This window comes from Peromyscus maniculatus, chromosome 2, assembly GCF_049852395.1.
Source record: "Peromyscus maniculatus bairdii isolate BWxNUB_F1_BW_parent chromosome 2, HU_Pman_BW_mat_3.1, whole genome shotgun sequence".
Lineage (NCBI taxonomy): Eukaryota > Metazoa > Chordata > Mammalia > Rodentia > Cricetidae > Peromyscus > Peromyscus maniculatus.
In genome coordinates, this window is record NC_134853.1 from 154,341,573 (window position 1) to 154,367,919 (window position 26,347).

Below are 26,347 nucleotides of genomic sequence, written 5' to 3' on the forward strand. Positions count from 1 at the left end.
ACAGCCCAGGCCCACCTGCCTAGGAATGGTTCCACCCACAGTGGGCTGGGGCCTCCTATATCAATCATCAACCGAAACAATCTTTCACAGACATGGCTGCAGGCCAATCTGATCTGGACAATCCTTCACTGTGACTCCCTCAAATGAATCTAGGCTATGGCAAGCCCACAGCTGGTGCTAACTAGGACATGTCCCCTTCATTCCTGTGTGACCTAGACAATCAACAGCTAGAATCACATCAGGTTCTGTAGTTATATTTGTCAGGATTGCAGCCTGTACATAATGACATACAGACTTATTATAAATTATAAAAACTCAGCCTTAGCTTAGCTTGTTCCTAACTAGTTCTTATAACTTAAATTAACCCACATTTTTAAATCTATGTTCTTTCACAAGGCTCACTACCTCATCTCTGTACTGTCTATTGAAGAGTCAATCTAATTAATCTTATCAATAAAAACCAGGTTGGCTGGCGATTCCACCTTTCTTCTCCCAGAGGTCTCTCTGTCCAGAAGTCCCACCTATACTCTCCTGCCTAGCTATTGACCATTCAGCTTTTTATTACATTGATCACAGCAATACATCTTCACACAGTGTACAAATATCTCACAAGAAGGTTCCTTTCGGGCTGGAGAGATGGCTCAGTGGTTAAGAGCACTGACTACTCTTCCAGAGGTCCTGAGTTCAATTCCCAGCAACCACATGGTGGCTCGTAACTACCTATAATGAGATCCGGTGCCCTCTTCTGGCCTGCAAGGACATATGCAGATAGAACACTGTACGTATAATAAATAAATAAATAAATAAATAAATCTCTAAAAAAAAAAAAAAAAAAAGGTTCCTTCCTCTCCTGCACCCCAGGAACCCCAAAGAAAGCCTTCCTGCTCCACAGATCTGGTGTGGCTGCCACTTGTCCTAATGGCCAGTTGCCTTGGTCCACCATTGTCTCCTCACACACCATGGGTCTCTTCTTGGTGCTTTGCAGCCCAGCCCTCTGGATACAGTCTTCCCACTCCAGCTTGTCCCTAAAGTCATCAAAGCCCCCTGCTCCACCAGGGTCCATTCTCAAGGGACTTTACTACAAAGGGTTGGTTCCCAAGGGGCAAGAGACTGTGGGTCCAGCCAGAACTGGGAAGCAGCCAGCATCCCCACAGAAGAGTACCCCAGGACTGCGATACCTGTGCTGCTTAGTTGTTTTGGGGTTTGGGGGTTTGGGGTATTTGTTGTTGTTTGCTTGCTTGCTTTTGTCAACTTGACATAAAGTCAGGTCATTTGAGAAGAGGGAAATAACTCCATCAGATTGTCCTGAAGAACCATTTCTTCATTAACAGTTGGCACGAGAGGGACCAGCTCAGTGTGGGCAGTGCCACTCCTGGACAGCAGGATGGTCCTGGGTCTGTAAGAAAGCAAGGCATGGAGGGCAAGCCAGTAAGCAGCTCTCCTCCATGGCCTCTGTCAGCTCCTGCCTCCAGATTCCTGACCTGTGTGAGTTCCTGCCTTGGTTTTCCTCAACGACAGACTATAACCTGTAAGCTAAATAAGCCCTTTCCTTCCTTCCGGAGGTGCTTTCAGCCATGGTGTTATCACAGCATGGAAGACAAATTAGGGCAGTGTCAGAGCTGGTCACATGACAGAGCTGGGAAAACAAGGTTGGAAGAGTCCCAGGAGCGATACAGCCACTGCTAGGGTGCCACCCAAATGGGGTCCCCGTGAGTGAGAAGTGCCCCCAGTGCCTCCCATGGGCTCAGCCTGTCAGGAGGCCACTGGCAAATCTGAGGCATGTAATTTCTACAAATTATGCATAGGGTATACCTGGTTCTCGGGTTAGATAACTTTAGCAGAGGTTCAGGATTAAATCAGAACACAGAAAAGAAAATTAGCTGGGGAGGTTGGTAGCTCATGCCTTTAATTCCAGCACTCAGGAGGCAGAGTGGATCTCTATGAGTTCAAGGGTAGCCTGGTCTACAAAGCAAGTTCCAGAACAGGCTCCAACGCTACAGAGTAAAACCCTGTCTTGGAGGAAAAACAGGAAGAACGGAAGAAAGGGAGAAAGGAAGGAAGACAGAGAGAGAGACAGACACAGAGAGAGAGACAGACAGAGAGACAGACAGACAGACAGAGAGAGAGAGACAGAGAGAGACAGAGAGAGAGAGAGAGACAGAGAGAGAGAGAGAGAGACAGAGACAGAGAGAGAGAGACAGAGAGAGAGAGAGAGAGAGAGAGAGAGAGAGAGAGAGAGAGAGAGAGAGAGAGAGAGAGAAACCCTTACATCGGAGCCCATTCCATCTAAAAACGCCAATCCCAGGGCTGAGGGCACAGCTCAATGCAACTTACTACGTTCTCATGTGAGGTGGATGGGTTTGATCCCCTGGGTTTGCAGTTGACAATGGGGCCAGGCAAATGTGTACAGGGCAGGGTCCTCTATCGTGTGCACCCTATACCTAGCCAGAGCAGACTTCTCCCATCATCTCTGGGGCCCAGCAAGAAGGAGAAAAACATTTCTTGAACACTCACACCTTCGATACCATGAAGTTCAACTTCATCTCCGCGGACACTGCTGCCCAGGAGTGCTCTTTGAGGTGGAATAAGAGCTGGGGGAGGAGTCTCAATCCTCACTACCCCAATCTAAAGTCCTATGGTACTGCCGATTCTGGCTTCTCCAACGCAGCAGAAAGAACCCCCTTGGTTATTATTACCTTTTTCTCTGCGCATGCGTGCATGTGCATGTTTGTGTGAGTGAGGGCAGGCACATATGTGTGGAGCTTGGAGGACAGCCTCAGCATCAGCACCTGCTTCCACTTTCTGTGAGACAGCATCTCTTGTTGCTCGCTGCAGCATCCTCAGGCCAGCTGGACCACCAGTGTCTGCAGATCCTCCCGTCTCTCGCCCACCCACCTACAGGAGTTCGGGCATCACAGACATTGCAACTGCATGTCCATCCAGCTTCACTGAGGTTCTGGGGGTCTGAACGCAGGCCTTCATGCTTGCTTGAAAGGGTCCTCTCCACTCCAATTTCCCCCTACTTTTTATAGCTTCTTCATCCAAGATTCAAGTTTAAGATCGCCTGGGCTTCCCACCTCAGCAGCCTTGCCAGGAGGAGGCTGTTCCAAGGGCACTGTTCAGCCTAGGGGGGGCGGGATAGGTGCCTTAAGCCCCCTGGCATTTCCTCCAGCCAGAATCAAGCCAAGGAGTCATTGCTGAAGGAGCGCTCTGATTGCCCCATTCTTTTCTTCTTGTAATGCATTCTTAGGGCAGGCTTTGATAAGTGCCGATTGCCGTCTGATAGGACTGTATTTGGGCTTTGCCTTTCCCTCTCAGTGTGCTGATACACCACCGGGGGCCTTGGGATGAATCAGTCACCAGGACCAGATAAACAAGCTCTTCTGCTGCAGCAGCCTCATCAGCACCCAAGAAGGGAACCTCCCTTGGATCTCACCCAGGCCCTGGAATTCCTCAGCACCAGACTAGGTACCTTTGTACTCCTGCCCCCACAGGTCTCCTCTCCCCGCCCCATGCCAGGCGGAGCCAGCTGCCAAAGCGGCAAGACTTCACACACAGCCCAGCCTCCTTGCAGGGTCCAGAGCCGAGGTCCAAAGGGGCCCTGGGGGGACCCAATGAAGATACTACTGACCATCTTAGCTGTGGGAACCCTAACCGGTGAGTGCTTCCTAACCTGTCCCCAAATCCCCCTGCCCCAACAGCCAAGGAGCACATTTGCCTCCTCGTGCCCCAAGAGGCTCCTAACAACCAGTTTCGTTTTCTTCCTTGCTGGCACTGGACTGGGTGCCGGGTGTTTTTCTGGAGACAGAGATGGCCTACTCCAGGTAGCTGGAGGGGACGCTGGAGTACCCCTAGACCCTAGCTTCTTGAAGGGACTCAATTGACATTCCAGTATGCAGGCATTGGCCAGCTGTCTGAACTGGGGGTGCTGAATCCCCACCCTTCAGTAGCTAGAGTCTTAGCCTGGGGGTGGGTACCCACTTTGCGTTCAGCTTCTGACTGAGGAGAGGCTGACAGGCTAGACAAAGCTCGAGTTAGGCCATCCATTGCCTCTGCCCTTGTCTCCTCGGGCCACTCTGGCTGGATCAGTAAAAGCACTTTCCTTCAAGAGTGGCCAGATGGGCTGCACTAACATGCCGGGGTGCCCATAGAAATGAGACTACCACTGTGAAGTCCAATAAAGTGAATTTTGGGGTTCATACCTGTGAGAACTTCACATGAGCTGTGGGCATGGTCTGTTCTCCTGAAATGATTCTCAGAAGTCGGAGCTCAGGCATGATGGAAGGAAGTGGTCCAGCCGTCTCCTGGACCTCCTCCTTGTTTAGTGCAGAATTCTGTCCCTAAAGAAAGAAACCTGCTCTGGCTCCTCTCTCCAAACAGTACAGATGGGCCCTTAGCATCAGCACGACTTCCCCACGATCCAGCCTGTGACAGGCTGTGGAGATTAGAAGCAGCAATCCCCGCCATCACCTCCGCAATCCCCCAAAGCGTGTTCTCTGACGTCCCACTAGCTGTGGTGCGGAGCTGTGACTCTCCTGATACTTTAAGAGGGGTGGGGGCCCAGAAAGGAGCCCTGAGGTGACAGGTCTCTAACACTAGCCTCAGACACAGGCTCCCACCCCAGCTCTCAGGCTGGCTCCGGGTCACTGTGCACGTTGGCTATGCGTTTGTTTTTGTTTTTGTTTTTTTTCCTTAGCTCCCACACCAGCTGATACATTGTTTTTCCACGCAAATGTGAAACCTGTCTTTTATAAAGTGGCTGGACGGCCAGACTCCTCACCATACATCTCCTTCCTTCCCGGGTTTCACAATGTAGACTTTCAACCAGGAAGTGTAGGGATGACGCAGGCGGGAAGGGGAGAGCAGATGGATTTCAAGAGGGAAAGAGGAGAGAGAGAAGCCTCATTGACCCCCTAAGTTAGGAGGGGCTCTGCCCATGTCAGAAAGCCCACTTGGGTCCTCCCCACCCTGCTTCAATCAGGGATGCTCCCAGCCTCTCCCAGCCCAGACATCCTCCCGGGGGACTGTCCCCGGTAGCAACCTGCCCTGCAGCAGAGTCTAAGCCACCTGGAGGGGACAGACAGACCCCAGCCTTCTCTCAAATCTACTCTCTCCTGCATGGGGCTCACCCCCTCATGTCCACCCAGACGCCTCTACTGAGGTCTGTATTACTTCTGCTGGTCTCTTGTTCCCAGCCAACGATCCACCCCAATAGAGAACTCTAGAACTGGCCTCGCATCTGCCCAGCCCAGGATCCGAGCAGAATGATAGCCACATCTCAGGCCCAGCAGCACAGCCACCCCACTGGGTAGAGGCAGTGGGAACACTCGAACCCTGTCCCCAAGGTCCCACTGGGAAAGCCTGGAAAACAAAGATTGCCACAGCTGCCGCCCCAGCCTGACCCAGATTTGGGGAGGTGTAAGCAGGGGACCTGCAGTAACAGGAAGGGGCTGTTCCGATCGTCTGCCCACCCTCACCCCTGTAGCGCACAGGTCCCTCTTGAGGAAGCCATGTAGACTTGGACTGTAGGAATAGCTACCCTCCCCTCAAGCCCTCGACCTGCTCGTGGCTGTAGTCAGGTGTGGGGGAGGCAGGCACGTACACATCAAAGACATATGTACTCAAGGCCTCCACTCGAAGCTCTGCACCTGTCCCTTTTCCCACCCTCGCCAACCAGGCTGTTCTAAGTATGTTCAGAGCTGGAGCAGCTCGGCCGCCATCATCTGCCCCTTCTTCCTCACCACAGGTGGGGTCTGGCGCTTCAGAGGCAGCAACCCCTCCCTGGTCACGCTGGGACCCAGGCCTGTCCGGCCCGTTCCTTGTCTAAAGCTGAGCAAAAGGCCTGAGCTGGAAACAATGGCTGACAGACAGGTTCTGTTTTAGTCTGGGGTTGGGATTTGGGGGACTAGGGGTTGCAGCCCTGCTCTGTCTCCGAGCTACACCCCCCGCCCCCGCCTCTGCTGCAAATTCCCTAGCCTGTCTTCTGTCCTTCTCCCTCCTTCCATCCTCCTTGAACTGATGCCCCCCCCCCAGGACTCAGATCACTAACGCCCCCACTTAGCCGAGGTGGAGGAGGACACTCCTTCCCCCACACACACACTCCTGCTTTCCAGCCCCTCCCTTACACTCGGGACAGGCGGAGTCCTATGGAGAGCTGGTCACCCACCTCGCTCCACTGCTCAGTTGAGCAGTCCGTGTAGCCCTGGGACCCCGTCAAAGGCTAACTGTGACACTGGCCAATAGCACTCATGACTAGCTCATTCATGAAATGGGAACAGCAGTAGTCACCATCTCACAGGGTGGGCGTTCAGTGAGTGGCGAGGCTGGGGCCGGTGGCTAGCGGTGGCACATCCTTCCCAAGCGGCGGTGGCGGCGGCTGCTGTTGTAATCGTTGTCTGTTGCTAAGTAAGTCAAATTGTCCCCATCCTAAACTGAAGGAAATGAGATCAAATTGCTTAAACAGTTTCCCCATGGCGACCCTGTCCGTTCGTCAGCATCCTGCGTCCTAGGAGGTCTCAATGTAGAAGGCTCCTTTGCCACCCAACATGGCTAGCAGGTGGGGACTGACATGGGAAGAATTCGCAATACCTTCTTCACCACTGTGTGAAAGGATTGACTTCAGACATGTGCTGTCTTGGGGCTTTTACCTGGAGCACTCTAAAATAAGATTAAGGATGCCAACCTCAGTGTTGAAAAGTGAACGGGACAGAAGTATTCACAGGGTGTAAAGAAGTCTCACAGCTGGATTACTGCGGGGAGCGGGGGTAGAATTTAAGGCTTTAGGAAACCCCTTGGTAATTCCCTCAAAAGTTAAGAATAAAGGCCAAGGCTCAGCAGCAGAGTGCTCACCTATCAACATCCCAGACCCTGGGTTCCATCCTCAGCAATGCAGAAGATAAATGAATAGGTAGGTAGATAGATAGATAGATAGATAGATAGATAGATAGATAGATAGATAGATAGATAGATAGATAGATGATAGATAGACAGATAGATGATAGATAGATAGATAGATAGATAGATAGATAGATAGATAGATAGATAGATAGATAGACAGACAGATAGATGATAGAAAATGTTTTAGAATTAGGTAGTAGTGACAGCTGCACAGGGTGGGGATGATCTCAGAAGACATTGACCTGAACACTTTAATGGTGGATGTCTTGGGGTGTAAACCATGGCTCACTAAGCAGGGTGAGAGCAGGGAACAGTGCTGAAGAATGAGGTGCCCCTCTCCTTGAGGGGGGAATCCTCAGTGTGCCAACCCGCTGGCTCACCCTGCTTTCTCCTGCACTGCAGAGGACGCATTTGGTCTCCTTCGATACGTGAAATTCCACTCCAGCAACTTTGAAAACATCTTGATGTGGGACAGTGGACCAGCGAGCACCCCGGACATGGTCTACAACGTGTTGTATAAGAGGCAGGTATCTCACCCTCCCCTGCCCTCTCCTGACCCTGCTCTGCAGCACCTCTAGGCTGTCCCCAACTCCAAATGTCCCCACACAGACGAAGCTCTGCTCCTTTCTACATCCCTCTCAAAGGGAAGACACACTAGAGTTAATAGTACAGGCAGTGGAGTCGGACTGAGTGTGAGAGCCAGCTCCCACCATGTAGCCTTGGACAGTCAGGGAAGCCTCAGTTTCCCCATCTGTCAAGGGTGGGTAATGACAGTGTGCTCATCACGGATCTCAGGCGGAGTAAGATGGCATCACTAGAGTGCATGCCTTCTGTGTGATAAAGTACTGACAACTGATTGTCATGGGCGCGTCTGGGTCCACGGAAGCCGCACCCATGCCTCCTACCTGCGTCCAGCTCCAGCCCCTCCACAAAGCCCAGGTCCCTTCTTGGTCCTGCCACTTCAACATGTGGCAGGTCACTCTCCATCTCTGAGTCTCTGTCTCCTTGCCTGTAAATTAGGGTCCACAGGGGCTTGTGAAAGGCTAGGTGGTAAGGAGCACAGACCAACTCAAGCTGGCAGGGTTCCGTCTGGTCATCAGATGCCCACGTCAAACCCTTGGTCACAGCTTTCTCCTCTAAGTGCAGCTTCCTCCCTTGAGAACAACACAAACACACCTATAAGGACCATTGTGAGAGCTGACCACAGCGCAGCTTTGATGCTGAGTAAATACCAGATGTCCTTATCACCATTAATAAACCACAGGCCCAGTGTGGCTCCTCATTCCCTGCCTGCCTTCACCTACAGGTACGGAGAGACAGAGTGGCTGGCCAAGGCAGGCTGTCAACGGACCAAGCAGAAGTCCTGCAACCTGACTATGGAGACAGGCAACTTCACCGAATTTTACTATGCCAATGTCTCGGTTGTCAGCTCAGGAGTTCAAATAACCTCCAAGAGAAGTGAACGTTTCAACTCACTGCAACACAGTAAGGGGGGGGGGGGGTGCCTGCTCACTTCAGGAAGGGGAGAGGCTGGCCACACATCTGGGGGAAGGGGAGAGGCTGGCCACACATCTGGGGGAAGGGGAGAGGCTGGCCACACATCTGGGGGGAGGGGAGAGGCTGGCCACACATCTGGGGGGAGGGTAGCGAAGGGAGAGTTCTCAGACCTGGAGTGGATGGGGACCCAGCCGATCTCTGCACTCAGGGATATGGCTTTCAGAGAAGGTATTTCCAGGCCAGGGCACATCCCAGGGGGTGGCTCCTTTTCTCTACCTCTATTCAGAACTTCTTAGGTCAGAGGAGGCCCCACCACCACAGCTGGGGCTCCGAATTCATTTCCCCACTCTCTTGGTAGCCCTTGTCCATCCTCTCAGGATGTAAAGGCCTCCAGCTCTTCCTTGGCTGCTGAGTCTTAGATAAGATCCGGTTCCGATAGAACACAGGAGGTTATTCCAATTGTTTTGTATCTGTTGAGATTTGCTTTGTGGCCAAGTATGTGGTCAATTTTAGAGAAAGTTCCATGGGGTGCTGAGAAGAAGGTATATTCTTTTTTGTTAGGATGGAATGTTCTGTAGATATCTATTAGGTCCATTTGGGTCACGACATCAGTTAAGTCCTTTATTTCTCTGTTAAGTTTCGATTTGGGAGATCTGTCCAGTGGTGAAAGTGGGGTGTTGAGATCTCCCACTATTAATGTGTGGGGTTTTATATGTGGTTTAAGTTTTAGTAATGTTTCTTTTTTCTTTTTTTTTTCTTTTTTCTTTTTTTTTTTTTTTTTTGGTTTTTCGAGACAGGGTTTCTCTGTGTAGCTTTGCGCCTTTTCCTGGAACTCACTTTGGTAGCCCAGGCTGGCCTCGAACTCACAGAGATCCGCCTGGCTCTGCCTCCCAAGTGCTGGGATTAAAGGCGTGCGCCACCACCGCCCGGCAGTAATGTTTCTTTTACATATGTGGGTGCCCTTGTGTTTGGGGCATAAATGTTCAGAATTGAAACTTCATCTTGGTGGATCTTTCCTGTGATGAGTATGTTGTGCCCTGCTTGATCTCTTTTGATTGAGCTCAGTCTGCTCTTGATATATAGCTCTGAGGACTTGGTTTGAATCCCCAGCACCCACGTAAAAAAAGTAAAAATAAAAATTGTCAGGCATGGGTGTGCCGGCTTGTAACCCCACCACTGCGGTGCTGACAGGTGGGGTGTACCGGCCTGCAACCCCATCACTAGGAGCTCAGTGGCCAAGCAGCCTGACTGAAATGACGACTTCCAGTTCAGTGAGAGGCCTAACACAAGGCACCCAACACTCTGACTGACAAACTAGCTCAGCAATCAAGAGCACTGGCTGCTCTCGCAGAGGACACAGGTTCAATTCCCAGCACCCACATGGTGGCTCACAACCGTCTGAACTCAAGTCCAGGGGATCTGACACTCTCTTCAGTCTCCTTGGACACCAGGTACACATGTAGTACATAGACAGACACGTAGGTGCAACACCCATACACATAGAATAAACCCAATATCCCCTCCACATGTACACACACACACACACACACACACACACACACACACACACACACATACACACACTTTTTTTTTTAAGGTATTGTAAAACAGAGAAGTCATTTGGAAAATTCCATCCTGAGAGAGCAGAGTCTTGGGAGTAGATGCGATAGCATTGGACTGGGTATTATTTAGACTCTGTCTGGACTCAACTGCCATTGATACCCCCAAAATTGTCATTGCAGCAGACTAAGGGGAAGGGTGTTCCAGGCACATATTGGGGATGCCAGGGCTAGGATGCATCGAGGCGGAACTAAAGGCATCAGGATCAGGGCTAGTTCCCTTCCTGCCTGGGTACCTCCCATCCACCCTCTGTCACCCCCAGGCAGCCTCATTCTTGACCAACAGCCACTCAGAGGCCTCTTTTCACATGTTGAATCCATCGCTGCTCCACAAATCATTCCCAGCTTTTCTCTCTCCCCCTTTCTAGCTACCATCAAACCACCGGCTGTGACCTGTATCCCCCAAGTGCGGTCCATCCAGATGCTAATCCACCCCACATTCACACCCGTCCTCTCGGAAGATGGCCACCAGCTAACTCTGGAGGAGATTTTCCAGGACCTGTTCTACCGCTTAGAACTCCACGTCAACCACACCTACCTAATGGTAAATATAGGTCATATCCCAGACCTTCCTGAACCCCCTTCCCTCCCAATAAGATAGGTCTGCTTTCGGCAAAAGTGACACATTATATAAAACAGCACTTCCCCAAAAATGTCCTTGTAGGGTTCCTAGAATCCTAGTGGGGTCATGAGCCACGACCGACCTCTGTAGGCTCACATATTCCGTAGCATGCTCAAGGGAGGGCCTCCAGAGCCAAGGCTTCGGTTTTGTACCGTACAAACTTTTCATATTTAATTTTGTACCGTGCAAACTGTTCATATTTAATTTTATACCATATAAACTTTTCATATTCAATTTTGTACCGTGCAAACTATTCCTATCTATTGGACCAGATTCCTTTGCTTGGTTGGTACATTGATTGGTGTTTGTTTGTTTGTTTGTTTGTTTGTTTGTTTGTTTGTTTGTGGCAGAGTATCACTCTGTAAGCCAAGATCATCTTGAACTCACTACAAACTCATAGCAATCCTTCTGCATTAGCGCTAGTATTACAGGCTGTGTCACTGGGCCTTGTTCAGAAAGCCTTATTTATTTATTTATTTATTTATTTATTTATTTATTTATTTATTTATTTATTTATTTATTTTTGCCTAATATCCTCCAATATCCAGAGAACAATATAGTTCTATTAATATCTCCAGTCCTTCTCTTTCTCTCTCTTTTTAAAAAATTTATTTTATTTATTTTTCAAGACATAGTTTCTCTGCGTTGTCCTGGCTGTCCTGGAACTCACTACGTAGTCCAGGCTGGCCTCAAACTCACAGAGATCCACCTGCCTCTGCCTCCCGAGTGCTGGGATTAAAGGTGTGTGTCACCACCTCCCAGTCAGTCTCTTTAGAAAATGTTGGAGCCATGGGGCAGCAGCCATACCTCTGTTAGTAAAGTCCTTGCCTAGCATGTGCAAAGCTCTGGATTTGGTTCCCCAAACCACAGAAACAAAGTGTGCTGGTGTATGCTTATAACCACAGCTCAGAGGTGGAGGCAGGAGAATCAGGAGTTCGGGACCATTCTCAGGCAGCAGGTTTGACCTGTGTGAGTCTGTGTCTAAAAAAGAGAGAGAAAGGAAATTAAAATCCTGGAGTGAGCCCGGAAGTGTTTGGGGAAGCTGTGTGTCGGGAGTGACTTAAGATGGGTCCTAACAAGAGGTCAAAAGGCCACAAGTGGCAGACGGTATGCAAATGATCCGACTGTATACACTCCCCTGTGTACCATTAATCCATGACTCAGTTGGGTGAACCTTCATTTCCTTCTCTGCAGTTCTGGAAAAAAAAAAATCCCTCAAAGAGTGAATGACCTAGTGGGTGGGGGAGGGGTTAAAACAAGAACTGGAACAGGCAACGAGGCATGTCAGCTCGGCAGGACCTAAGAGACTGCGGAAAACTCTGGGGTGTCCATGCCACTTTCTGAGGCATGCAAGCATGTCGCTTATCTTCACCACAGCTCCGTGAATGGGAGCTAGCATCCCCATCTTTGAGATGAGAAGACACACACTCAGAGAGGTTAAGCCACTCACTGGACAGGGTCACAGATGCGAGCAAGGCCTGCAGTTACCCTGGAGGGCCTCCATCTGTGGCGGCACCATGATCAGAAAGAGAAGCAGGACCATGCACAACGTTTTTGGAAAGCCCAAAGCTGGCTGTTCTGGCTGGAGCGTGAAGCCACAGGAGGCCGCCTTCCGGCACATGCCTTGGACCAGTGGCGTCAGAACCTCCCAGGGAGCTTGGTCAAAGCGCAGCTCCTGTGGGCCCTGTCAGAAGTAACTCAAGGGACAATAGGAGTCTCAGAGGTGTCAGGAGGGGTGTGGCAGAGCTGAGTGCTGCAGGTCACAGAAGCAGGAAACACAGAGAGAGGACACAGGAAGAGGCCAGGGCATGACTCGGGCGGCCTTCAAGGACACACATCCAGTGGCCTCCTTCCCCAGAAGACCACTTCCCACCTCTCACTGCTTCCTAGAGAAGCCATCAGATTACAAACCCATTAAGGGATTGATCCATCCATCAGGTCAGAACCCCAGCAATTCCATCCTGAACACACTCTCACAGACACAGCCAGGGACGGCCTCTCTGTCCCCTAAGTAGCTCTTAATTCAATCAAGCTGATGAGACAGACCATCGGGGTCCCTCCCAGTCTGCTCGGATGTTTCAGCGGCATGTCTGAGACCCGGATTGTAGTGAGCATCCCATAGGGCACTCCTCCCTCGCCTTGAAGCGGGAGAACCTCGAGAGAGAAGCCTGAGGAGCCTGTTGGGACTGTGCTGTGGGGGCCAGGGGTGCAGGTGGTGGAGGATTCCTGCAGTCGTCATGGAAACAGCTAGAGATTAGCCCGTCATCAAAGCAGCTCCTTCTGATAAATATTTGGGTTGGACTAAAGATTTTATGATTCCTGATTTCTAATTTAATTTGGCCTGTGGCCCGTGAGCCTGCTCTATCCGAATTAGTCTTTTTTTTAAGCTCATGAAGGTTTGTTTTATGGCCTGCCATCTGCTTGGCTTCTGAAGAGAGTGAGTGTGTTTGGAGGTGTAGAGCAGTGTGCTCTGCACACACCGACTAGATAGTGGAGCCCAATGGAGCTTTCCCATCTGTATCTTTTCTGACGGGGGTGGGGTGGAGCGCCTGTATTGTTCTTTTAGCTAATAAGAGTACTAAACTCTTCAGCTAGGCATATGAGTTTACTTATCTCCCCTTAGTTCTGTGCATTTTTCTGTCATGCACTTTGAAACTCTTATTAAACACACACATGCATGATTCTCACATCTCCCTGATAAGTTGGCCACTAGTCACGATGACACCCCCTTTTGTCTCCTGTTGAAGACCACTTGATCTGACATGGATATCGCCACTCTGGTCTCCTTATAGTGTGTATGGTATATACATACATACGTATATATTTAAAGATTTGTTTAATGTGTACGAGTGTTCTGACTGCACATATGTCTGTGTATCACATGCATGCTTGGTGCCCCTAGAGCTCAGAAGAAGGCATCAGATCCCCTGGAACTGGAGTTATGGATGGTTGTAAGCAATTATATAGGTGTTGAGAACTGAACCTGGATCCTGCAAAATTAGTGGGTGCTCTTAACCACTGAGCCATCTCTTCAGGCCCCAAAAGAGAAGCTAGAGAGATGGGCTCTGACATGGGTCTCAGGAACCTAACTCTTGGAGTTTTGGTTGTAAACTGTAGCCTTGAATGTCTGAGCTATCTATCCAGCCCTGGTGCCTTTCTATAACCATGTATCTTTAGCCTGTGTCTTTATGTTTAAAATACATCTTTGCAGACAATATCCTGACAGCTTCCCTTTCGAGGTTTATTTTGTGCATGTGTGCACGTGTAGGAGCATGCATGTGTCACAGCGCATGTGTGGAGGTCAGAGGACATCTTGCAGGAGCTGATTCTCTCCTTCCACCACTCAGGTTTGAACTCAGGCCGTCAGCGCTGGCGGCAAGCGTCTTTACCCACTGAGCCACCCCGCAGGCCTTTTTCGCTGACAGGAGACTCACATGCCATAAAAACATATTCTTTTCTCGCTATTTTTGTAGCGTGTGGACTAGAACTCAGAGCCTTGCAGGTACTAGGTGAGCACCTGGCCACATGCCCAGACCTAAAGTCACCCTTTTAAGGAAGACTCCCGAGGTTTTCAGCACGCCACAGAAGGGCACCACTGTCCCTCCTACTTACTGCGGTTCATCCTGTCCATTTGTCTTCAGGCTTCTGTCTTCTCTCCTTCCCAAACCGTTGTGAAGGCCACTCTGCACTTTTTTAAAATAAGATATTGTTCAGTTCTGGTTTCCAATATTTCTATTTACCAGACACTGCTGAGATTTCTTTACTGGCTGCATTTTGTGCGTGTGTAAAGGGGCACAGGCACAAGTATGGAGGTCAGAGGACATGCGGGAGTCGGTGCTCGCCTTCCTCCATGGGGGTCCCGGGGATTGAACTCAGATCCCCAAGCTTAGCAGCAAGCACCTTTACCTGCTGAGCCATCTCACCTACCCTCATTTATTCATTATGAACATATTTTCTTTTACTCCCTTGAACACAATTTGACAGCTGATTCAAAAGTGTTGTGTGTTAAGCCCAACATTCTGGTCATGTTGGAGTCACAGTTTTTGCTTTCCTTGTGTGTTGTGTAATGTATCCTGAATATTATGAATGCCGCATTGAAGTGACTCTGGATTGTGTTAACACCTCCAAAGGGTGTAGATTAGTTTTTGTTCTTTGGAGGGGGGGATTTTGTTGTTTGTTTGTTTGTTTGTTTGTTTGTTTGTTTGTTTGTTTGTAACAAAGTCTCCCACTGTAGCCCAGGCTAGCCCGGAACTTATCGTGTAGCTAAGGTTGGCCTCGAACTGGCAGCTACCCTGTCTCTGCCTCCCGACTGCCACCGTGCTCGGCTTCCTGGGGTGTTTTTGCATTAACTCGGCTAAACTTCACTCTCTGATGTCTCCACTCAGTCTTTATTTTACTTAGGCCTGGAGGCTGCCTCACGCATGCAATGTGTATGTGAAGGCATCCAGGGGTAGGGCTGAGTTCACACAGAGAGCCTGGGCCTCCGCCACAGAGTGTTCCCGTCTCTGGTTTGCCCCCACTTTCCAGTCACTGGGATCACCCCAAACTGTCCTCTGGTTATCCCGGCAAAATGGCACGGCCTCTAGGCTTCGGCCACCCCACAGAGTGCAGGTTGGAATCTGCCTTCAGGATAAAAGGCATTAAAAGTTCGGTTGCTGTTAATCCTCCCTCATCCCCTCTGTGGTTCCTCCCCAGCACCTTCAGACAGTTCTTTTTTTTTTTTCCCATTTTGGTCATTTTATTAATTGCTTTCATCACCATGACCAAAGTACCCAGCAGGACAACTTAAAGGGAAGAATTGGCTCTTGGGCTCACGGTTCCAGAGGACTCAGTCTCGGTTGCTGGTACCGTGCACTTGGGCAGAATTCATGGTGGAGGAATATATGGCAGAGAAGGCTTTTCATACACAGAAAATAGAGGGGAGGGGAAGGGACAGGAGGGGAGGGGAGGGGAGGAGGGCTGGAGAGACGGCTCATGGTTAAGAGTGTGGCCTGCTCTTGCAGAGGTCCCAAGTTCAATTCCCAGTTAGGTGGCTCACAACTGCTGGTAACTCCAGCTCCAAGGGATCCTGGCTTCCAAAGGTGCTGCATTTAGGCGCGCACACGCACACGCGCGCGCACACACACACACACACACACACACACACACACACACACACCCCTCTAATTTTAAATAAATGAATGAATGAATGAATGAATAAACAGACAAATAAATAAGTAAATAACTATGAACACAGGGTCAGGGACATAATATCTCCAAGGACCCACCCCTTGACCCTTGACCTACTTCCTCTAGCCAGGTACTGCCTCCTGAAGTTTCCAGAACCTCTCAAAATATTGCACCCATCTGGGAACCAAGCAGTCAAAACATGAGTCCATGTGGGACAGCTCATGGCAAGCTGTCAGAGTGTCATAGACATGTTAATAATAGTTGTTAAATCCCTGGAATCAGAATGAAAAGGGATCAGATATATGAACGGAAGAGCGCAAGGTGGAGAGCCAGAGGGTGACATGCTAAGCCAAGACAGAGGCAGGGAAAACTTGGGAAGGACTTGCGGTGCCGTAATGACGGCCCCGGACTTGTACCACAGGATATTTGCTGTATGAGCTCCACAAAAAAGTAATTTATAAAATCAAGCCACATAGTCCACCCACTTCATGCAGACATCCCGGTCCCCACCAGCCCAGGCCCCTCCCCCATCAACCAGCACAGGACCTTAAACCTTGGTTCATGTGTTCAGGAAAGAGAAAGCATGGCTGAAAGAGTTAAAAAGAAGGAGTTCTGCTCCTTTAAGGGAAGCTGTTAGCCACAGAGGACGAGTTAAGTTCGGGTCTCCAAGATGAGGGAAGTTAGAAGTTATAAAGAGAATTTGAGAACAGGAAGCAGTGTTAAGGGTGGGACTGGGAACATGCAGGGTGGAGGTGCCTGCCTGGTGCCACCCAGAAGGGGTTCGTTTTGTCCATCAGAGTCTTCATCAGTGACCGTAGAGGCCACAGGTCCCGACAAGATCATTTACTGACCAACAGAGATAAAGATGGGTGAAGAGTTCATCCTGCATGGCACAGAGGGGCAGACACAGGTGACCTAGCCACAGAGTGACAGGAGCCCCCGCAAGGGCGGCACCAGGCAGGCAAGCTGGGGGAATCCAAGGTAGGGGAGCTAGAGAAACCTGGGGCGAGAACCACAAGCGGTTACCGCAGCGGGACAGCAGACGGAAACGAACCCCAGCTTAGTCAATCAGGGGTTCACCAGAGGCGGGGGGGGGGGGGGGGCTGCCTGCCCAGAGCTTTGAGCCGGGGGCTGTAGATGGGGTTTGACTAGGATGTTGTTGCCTTGTGCATACGGGCCGAGCAGCTGAGGCTCTGGAGCAGCTTTTAGAAAGATCACGGTGGTACCAAGATGAATCGTGCCAGTGAACAGGGGCCATGCCAGAGGTGAGTGACCAGCCAGGGGCCACGGAGGAGCCCAGGCTGGGGAGAGCAGGGCAGGAGGGGGAGGAACAGAGAGTGGGGGCGGGGTTGGTGATGGAGGGGGCAGGGGCGAGGCAGGGATGGCCGTGGCAATCATGCTGTCACCACAGCAGCTGGTATCTGTAGGCGCCGCAATGTGACAGACCAGGTTCTCTGAGAAACGATAAAAGAAGATGGAGCAGAATGAAAGGCCACCAGCTGAGCTGCCCGGTCAGGCCGGCTGAGGAATGCAGAGGGGTGTTTTGTACATGTGTATGGTGTGTGTGTGTGTGTGTGTGTGTGTGTGTGTGTGTGTGTGTGTGTGTGCTCGCGCGCAGTCACGCTGGGTCCTCTGTCCATTTCAGCACCTTGAAGGCAAACAGAGAGAATATGAGTTCCTGGGTCTGACTCCCGACACACAGTTCCTCGGGTACATCACAATTTTGGCTCCAATGTGGTCCAAGGAGAGCGCCCCCTATGTGTGCCAAGTGAAGACGCTGCCTGGTGAGTTCAACTGAGGTCGTGGGGGGAGGATTCCTCAGCGCCCAACTTAACCTCATTCCTTCCTCCCTGTAACCAAGGGGATGCTCGGCAGGCCTCTGAGAACCCTTGGAGACTGGTGGTGTCGTATTAAGATTGATCTTTGTTTATCCATAGCTGAGTTGTCTAGAGGGTTCACTTAGTGAATGTTTAATCACCGCCCTTAGCCAACGCCCGAATTTCTTGCCTCTGGCCAGCTTTGTGTAAACTCTGGCAAAGCAAACATGTGCATTATCAACTCAAGGAGCATATACTAGGGGAGGAGGTGTGCTGGGGTGGGACCGAGAGGATAAAATGATCCTCCATACCTTCAAAGCCAAAGAACCACAGTGGTGATAATGGTAGCTCGAATTTCTGCTAAGCGGACCAGGGACTAGTCACTATGAACCATGACTCCCCGACAGTCTTGGGGGGCGGGGGGTGGGTACTTCAATCACCTTCATTCTACAGAAGAGGAAACTCAGGTTCAGAGTGGTTACATAATTTACCCAAGGTCACACAAGAATGCTGGAATGAGGCCCGGTTCCAGTGACTCTGTTCTAAGCACTGTTACTGTACAGATAGATAGTTTTGAGTCATCTACTTGGGGAGAGAGTGGCATGGCCCCTGCCTCTAGCACACTTTGGGAACTTGGGCTATGGCTCAGTAGCAGAATGCAGGCAAGGTTTGGGGTTCCATCCCCAACTATGGGAAGTAAAACTCTGAAAAGACATGGAGCATCTGCTCTTTGGTTAGGCTCATGTTCCCAAGCAAGTTAGAAGAGTCGTGATGTTTCAAGCTTCCAGCTAGAGCAGGACAGTGACGTCAGTCAGTGGGGATGTCTGTGAGGGTGGGTGTCCATCCGAACTATCGTGTTCAGGTGACTTCTGCCAAGTGTAGTCTCCCTCAGAACTCAGTTTGAGAACTGGACAGCAGTGCATGGCACTGCCTGAAAAATGGCCCCTGTCCTCAGCTTTGTCTGGAAACTCAGCCCATCAGAACCTGCAAGAGACTAGCTTCTCTGCCTGCATCCCAGAGCATTATCCGGCAGGAGACGCAGCTGGAGGGCAGTCAGCCCTGGCAGACATGACGGGGCATGCCCTTCCTTCGTGAGGGACCCGGGCACCAGAATAGAACCTGGCAAGCAGGAGGCTCGGAACAGAAACCACTTTGCGGGTGCCAAGCTGGGGCGTGTATAATGTGATCTTTGACCTTCACCCCAACCTCATGGAATATGTGTCACCTGTCCCCAGGCACCCCACCCCACCCTGCTCTGGGCAGCAGACGGGCCACTCCTCATCCACCCTCCTGGGGGCTTGATCCCATGTGAACTGGCTTGCAATACCACACTAGGTTTTGAGTGGGTTTGGCTTTTTTGTTATGTTTTAAAACAGGGTCTCCCTCTGTAGCCCAGGCTAGCCTCTAGCCTCCTGAGATGACAGGCATACTTTCACCTGAGACCATCGCTGCTTTCAGCTGAAGCTTGCTTTTCTTGGGTGTTTCTTGCCCATGGACCTAAGATGCTTTCTCCTTAAAGAACGAAGTATGTTACAAACTTCCTGCTATTATGAACAACTCCGTGGCCAACATGCCAGATGCTTTATACATTCTTCTTTCATCTTTATGATTGCATATATTTCTTAATTTTTAAAACACTAACCCCCAAATGTTGGTAGCATAATCCTCATTTTACACAGGAGGAACTCTGGCTCAGAGAGGTTAAGTAACTTGCCCAAGGCTGCACAGCTGGTCAGTGAACCCAGTTAGCTTTGCCTGACTCTAACCATCTCCTCCTCACAATCTAGTGTACAGCTAGCCCCTCTGCCTCAGGCTTACCCTGCACTTCCATCAGAGTGAACCACCTGCCCTTGACCTTAGTCTAGGTTTGCCCTCTCCCCAGATCCCAGAATCCCCTCTTTATTTCCTCAGGATGCCCGGGAGTTACAGAATAGCATCCCAGCATCTTGGTAGGGGGAAGGGGCGTCAAAGTTGTCTCACCTCATATATTTCACAAATGAGGAAACCGAGGCATAATTGTACATTGTCTGGGACCCTCTACATCAGGGGTTCTCAACCTTCCTAATGCTGCGACACTTAATTACAGTTCCTCGTGTCGTGGTGACCCCCAACCATAAGATTAGTTCTGTTGCTACTTCATAACTGTAATTTTGCTGCTGTTATGAATTGTAATGTAAATATTGGTCTTTTCTGAAGTCTTAGGCGACCCCTGTTTGTGGCCCACTCCATGCCCCAGGTTGAGAACCACTGTTCTAGAACCTTCTAGACCAAACTCTGAATGGCAGACACTTGGAAGTCCCCGTGCCTGTGACAGAGCTTGCGTCCTGACCAGGCTCACCTCCTGCTGAAGGAAGATATTGGCTAGTATACAGACGCTTGGCCCAGAGAGTGACTAGAAAGTGTCTAGATGTGGGGCCTGAATGAACTGACTGCATGGGCTGGGACATCAGTGGCCATCTGGGACCCCTGGTTATGTGAGTTGGAGCCACACTGAGGAAAGAGACCTGAAAAGAGGCCTTCCTTAGGTCCCACTTTTGTTTTTAAGGCAGGGTCTCGTGTAGCCCAGAATAGCCTTCACTTACCCTGTACCTGAGGATTGCCTTGAGCATCTGATGCAGTCTCTGCCTCCCGGATGCTGAGATTTCAGGCCTGCACCCTGCTTACATGGTGCTTTATTGAGTCCAGGGCTTTGTGAATGCTAAGGACGGGGGGCCAGAGGCCTCCAAGCCTCACACAGCCTTCTCTTGTCCTCTTCTGCAGACCGGACGTGGACCTACTCCTTCTCAGGTGCTGTGCTATTCGCCATGGGTTTCTTCGTCGGCTTGCTCTGCTATCTAGGCTACAAATACATCACCAAGCCACCTGTACCTCCTAACTCTCTGGTGAGTCACCCACCTGGGGCTAGAGGCGGGTATCTTGGGAAGATCCTCCAAGTCCCAAAGGAGAGGGGAAGCCCCTGAACAGTGCGCAAGTTCTGCCACAAAGCAGATTGGGTTTATAAAGATGGTCTGGCAGGTTCCAGGGTGTGAAGAAGGCGTATGATCAGGGCAGTGGAATTGAACAGGGGTGCCCTTGAAAGCATCAGGGCCAAGTGGGAACACAGGTCCTGGGGAACACCAAGGGCTGAGCAGTGGGGCTCTATGGGGCTGCAGAACACCTCATTATTTGACTAGAAAGTCAACGCTCAGTGTATGGGTACAGTCAGGTAATCCCAGGACAAGGGGCCCTGATACAGAAAAATCTCAAGGTCCAGGCCAGCCTGAGATGCACAGTGAGACTTTATCTTACAAACCCACCCCCACCACCGACAAAGAAAAAATTAAAAAACAACAACGAAGAAATGAATCAAAAACCCAGGCAGAGTGGTAGCTGTCCCAGCACTCAGAAGGTGGAGGCAGGAGGATCAGGGTTTCAAGCTCATCCTTAGCTACAGAGTGAGTAAGCACCTGTCACAAAGTGTAACAAGGGCTGGGGACGCAGCTCAGTTGGCAGAGGGCTTCCCCAGCATGCACAAGAGCCTGGGTTGACTCCCAGCACTGTGATCCTAGCACCCACGGAAGGGGACGCCAGGAGGGACTCGAGGTCATCCTTGGCTACATATCAAGTTCAAAACTAGCCTAGGGTACATAAAACCCCGCCTCAAAGAAACAAAACCAGCCAGTCACGATGGCCCACATCCTTAACCCCAGCACTCAAGAGACAGAGGCAAGAGGATCTCTGTGAGTTTACAGCCAGCCTTGTCTACATAGCAAGTTCCAGAACAGCCAGGCTGCATAGAGAGACCCTGTCTCAAAACAACAACAACAAAACTGAACAAAAAGCCCCTAAATGGGCAGCCCAGGTCAGCCCTGCAAGGCTACCCCCTTCCACTTTTTTTTTTCCCATGAGAATCCAGGCTTCAGAATGTAACATGAAATCTCTAATTTCAAATACTGACATCTAGTTTTAGCACCAAGTCCCTAGGGAGTCAACACATCTCATCCGCGGCCCCACCTGGCTATGGGCCTGGCCTGGGCTCCAGCAGCAAGGTCACCATCAGAGCCTCAGGCTGAGCAGTGTGGCTCTGGAGCCAACTCTCTCCATCTGCGGGTCTCAGAGGGCATTTCACATAGTGTCACAGTCCTGGCTGCCCAGTGTCTCTCAACCGCTTCTGGCCCTCCCCACATCCACATCCGTTTCCACCTCAGTCCCTCATAGCCATGCAAGCCACAACCTTGAGGAAGGCCAAAATCTGGGTCATCTACTTCCTGGGCTGTCAATCACCTAAGTTACTCTACCAGAGATGTAACCCGGACCTTAGATGCCACAACATCCATTTACTTGTTTGGTTTGGTTTTTCAACACACGGTCTCACGATGTAGCCCAGGCTGACCTCAAACTCAAGATCGTTCTGTATCAGCCTCTCTAGCATGAGATGCCTCTGTGGGCAGGGATGGATTGTGTACATCTTGAATGGACCTCGGTGCCTTGACAACCCACATAGAGGGCCTTGCCTATCTATATCCCAAAACAGAACATGGAGCTGGCTTAGTGGGTAACCACTTGCCATGCAAACATGAGGACCTATTAGGACCCCTGTGCTCACATAAATGCTGGGAGGGTGTGGCAGCCCACCCTTAAACCCAGTGCCCTAGAGGCAGACACACAGGATTCTCAGATCAAGGTGGCTAGTTAGACCAACCAAATTGGTGAGCTCTGGGCTCATTATCAATACCCTGCCTGCTACAAGCCGCAAAAATATATGAAGTAGGATTTCAGCTGATTACGACAAAGCTAATACCTGGAAGAAGCCATGGTCCTTCCAGAGGTCAAGCTGAGGCTCAAGGAGCCTTGGTGATATTTGGCTTTTGATTATCAGACGTTTTCTGCTATGAGTTTCTTGTGTGCTATTGCAGCTTTTCCATCATTTATTGGGCACCATTTCCCCTCTACTAAAGGAATATTTAGATAACCTGCGCTGACAACTATGTACAGCCTGAACCCTAGTTCAAGCCTCCCTGTAATTATCGTCATTGGCAGCATCCAGCCAGGACTATCCCCAGACGGAGCAAAGTACCTTATCAGAGATACCTCTGTACTAAGAACAGACTTAAGCATCCGGGCTACCTGTTTGAGAAGGCCTGGCACATGTGCCAATTAAGCCTAACTTCCTCCTTTTCCAAACCTTACCTCTAGTCCCAGATCTCCCTCTAACTATCACCAGAGGCATCTAGCTGTTCAAGTTGCCTAGCGACCGAGCACACTTTCCCCCACTCTGCAGAAAAATGGCAGATAGCTTGGACAGATAGGAGCCACAGGAAAAAAGAAGACAGTTTTATTTCTCCCATTGACCTAGCAACTTATAAATTCTTAACAATTTTCTACCAATCATGTTTAAGGTTATAGTTGAGCACATAAGATCCCTATTCTTAGGTATTACCTGAATTTAGTCTTTAGTTAATTCATTAGTCACTTCCCTTTTGGGTTGCAAATGATAATTAACAGTTACTGCCCCTCTATGTGATTCTTATCACCCTCATTTTGACCCTGGAAGCCTGGTGGTCACTGCCTGAGGAAACTCTTACCTACCTTTATGATCCTGTAGAATTCAAGCCTGGTGACCTTGCTCGACCAGGGGACTGCTATTGCTTGGGTTTATAACTGGACTCCTGTAAGACTTGGGGGTTCTGAGGAGGTATGTAGAGAACTGAGAGAACAGAGAGACTGAGAACGGAGAGGGACAAGGAGGATTTTGACCAGAGAGAATGTGTGGACAAGATGGAAGATGAGGAAGAATCAGATGGGGAAGTACTAGCTGGATAAGAATGAGGTGAAAAGGTCCTAGATGAGGCCAAGAGAATTAAGATAGAACTTAGAGGGAGCAGTAGATAAATATAGAGAGAAATCAGGCAAGAAAGGAGCTAGACATGAGAACAGAACTGAAGCTGTGTAAATAGGATGTTATTCCAGAGGAATTAAAGTGAATAAACTAAAGAGCTCGGTGTGCTGAGATTCTATTTTCCCAAAGATAGTCCTCGCTGTTTGTAGTTTCTCTCCTGAGCCCCTGGGATTGTGGTATTAAGGCTGGTCCCTCTAATATTATACAAGACCTGCCTTGATATAGAAGATGAAGAATGGCCAAAGATACTGGGTGTCAGTCTCTGGCTTCCACACACATGTGCATGCATACACACTCAAGCACCCATGAGCACACACATCATGTACAAGATCATCAGAGAGAGAGGAGAGAGAGAGAGAGAGAGAGAGAGAGAGAGAGAGAGAGAGAGAGAGAGGAGGAAGGGATGGAGGGAGGGAGGGAGAGAGAGAGAGGGAGGGAGAGAGAGAGAGAAAGAGAGAGAGAGAGAGAGAAAGAGAGAGAGAGAGAGAGAGAAAAAGAAAGAAAGAAAGAAAGAAAGAAAGAAAGAAAGAAAGAAAGAAAGAAAGAAAGAAAGAAAGAAAGAAAGAAAGAAAGAAAGAAAGAAAGAAAGAAAGAAAGAAAGAAAGAAGAAAAGGAAGAGCATGCCCTAAAGGGTGGATTCTTGTCTTCCCACAGAATGTCCAGCGTGTCCTGTCCTTCCAGCCGCTACGCTTCATCCAGGAGCATGTTCTGATCCCTGTCTTGGACCTCAGTGGCCCCAGCAGTCTGGCTCAGCCCATCCAGTACTCCCAGGTGGTGGTCTCTGGGCCCAGGGAGCCACCTGGAGCTGCACAGCGGCCCAGCCTGCCTGAGATCACCTACATAGGGCAGTCAGATGTCTCCATCCTCCGGCCCACCAGAGCGCCACCTCAGCAGACATTGTCCCCACCATCCTATGCCCCAAAGGCTGTCCCTGAGGTCCAGCCCCCTTCCTATGCACCTCAGGTAGCCTCTGATGCCAAAACTCTAGTCTACTCGCCACAGCAGGTGATGAAGACCCATCCTTCCACCCATAACGCGCAAGGCATTCTGGACAGCTGGCCTGCTTCCTACGCTGTGTGTGGGGAAGACACTGGCAAAGACTCCGCTCCTGAGCTCCTCTCCCATCCCAAACACCCCATGCCAAAGGGTCAGCTTCAGGAAGACACTCTTGCTGGAAGCTGTCTCCCAGGGGACCTTTCTCTGCAGGGAGTCACCTCCTTGGCTCAGGAGGAGATACAGAGACCAAAGTCACTCCCCCTACCTCTGGAATTTTGCCCAGACAGAGGGCCTGACCTTCACACACTGCACAGCAGTGCACCAGACACACCACGGTACCTGAAGGGGGCGCTATCCCTCCTGTCCTCTGTCCAGATCGAGGGCCACCCTGTCTCCCTCCCTTTGCACACCCACTCCCTCTCACGTTCCCCCTCCAACCAGGAACCAAGTCCCTGGGGCCTGCTGGACTCCCTCGTGTGTCCCAAGGACGAGGGTCCAGGGACTGAGGCTGAGGCCGTGAGCCACCGTGTTGAAGCCTCTGAGCTGGAACAGTCCACAGAACTGGACTCTCTTTTCAAAGGCTTGGCCCTGACTGTGCAATGGGAATCCTGAAGGGAGATCAGAGCAAGCAGGCCGGGGCTTCCTCCTGCCCGACCTGGCTGACAACCCCACACCCACCAGGCCACAAACTCTAAGGCCAGCTCCAGGTGGGTGCCCTGGCGAGAACCAGCAAAAGGAAGATTTGGGGCCCAAGTGGGGATACAAGCGTATGGTGAGGGCTCTGGCGGAGAAACCACAAGCAGGTGGCATGCGCAAATGGCCTGTGCCACAGAGCCAGGCAGGTAGGACAGAGTGAGGTAATGCAGGGAAACCTCCTGGAGACCCACCCCACGCCGCCCCTCAGCTCCTAGGACATGGGGCTGGAGGCTGCCTATCTTCCCTTGCTTCCTGGCCAGCTCCCTAATGTAGTTTAACTAAAAGTGAGGCACCCACCCTCTCTGAAGGAGCGTGGATTGGAAGCTGGGAGACCCAGCCTAACAGGCACTTCTGCCGAGGCCAGAGGTAGCACCATGGCGGAACTTCAGGGCGGAGTGTGGCTCAGGGCTCACTCCCTGCCGGAAGCCCCTTCTTGGCTCCTCTGTGGGGGGCTTCACCCCGGAATGGCCTGTTAGTCCATCACAAGGTGAGGGGTGTGCTGCACAGAACTTCTCTGCAGGCAGGGGTCCAGAGAAAAGCATTTCAACGGGGCGTGGAGCCTCAGCATGTCCGGGCTCACATTCCGGCCTCTCCACGTGTCTATCGTCTGCATGACATCAAGCAAGTGAATTAGCTAGCTCAGACCTCAGCTCCCTCACCAAAGAAACCGGGATCATCACACTTGTCTTATGAGGCGGTGCCAAGGATGACATTAATGTCTGGGAGGTGCTTTGTGGCAGGGTCCAATACCCGGCCACCATCTTCCGCTGGGAGGATTTTTTGTTTTGTTTGTTTTTAAGTCTGGGAACACAAGGGGGGCGGGCCCTCCCATTCGTGTTGGCTCATGGGCGTTTTCTCCTGGGATGGAGACTGTCGCTGGCAAGGACTGAGCTATCTAGGGCAGACAGGAGGAGTCTCTACAGGGTTTTCTGGAAACAGGCCCAGAGGCAACATATGGCAGGGAGCCTTCTCTTTGAGACTGTGGGGGGAAGCTGTTTGGACAGAGGCCATCTCACAGGGCCTTCTGGGCGAGGAGGAAGCCCCAGGCCTCTGTCTGCCCCATCTCATGACACAGTGGCAGTACTGTACCACCCTGGCCCCTGACCCCGTGCCTGTACCCAGAAGAGGAAGCATCCTTTACTCTCTGCTGTCAGAA

At 50.7% G+C, this 26,347-nt stretch overlaps 1 protein-coding gene across 2 annotated transcripts; it reads left to right on the forward strand.

The window, feature by feature from the left end:
• Positions 1-3,524: 3,524 nt before the first annotated feature.
• Il22ra1 (interleukin 22 receptor subunit alpha 1) lies at positions 3,525-25,862 on the forward strand. 2 transcript variants are annotated; one of them, XM_042272090.2, is made up of 7 exons: positions 3,525-3,657; positions 7,300-7,420; positions 8,204-8,382; positions 10,382-10,557; positions 17,450-17,588; positions 20,382-20,503; positions 24,154-25,862. In XM_042272090.2, exons 1-7 carry the CDS (start codon positions 3,615-3,617, stop codon positions 25,105-25,107), a joined length of 1,734 nt encoding a protein of 577 aa, XP_042128024.2. In that variant the 5' UTR covers positions 3,525-3,614; the 3' UTR covers positions 25,108-25,862. The 2 variants fall into 2 exon arrangements, with proteins under 2 accessions (XP_042128024.2, XP_076421514.1); XM_076565399.1 differs by lacking the exon at positions 3,525-3,657 and having other exon boundaries at positions 7,317-7,424.
• The last annotated feature ends 485 nt before the right edge of the window (positions 25,863-26,347 follow it).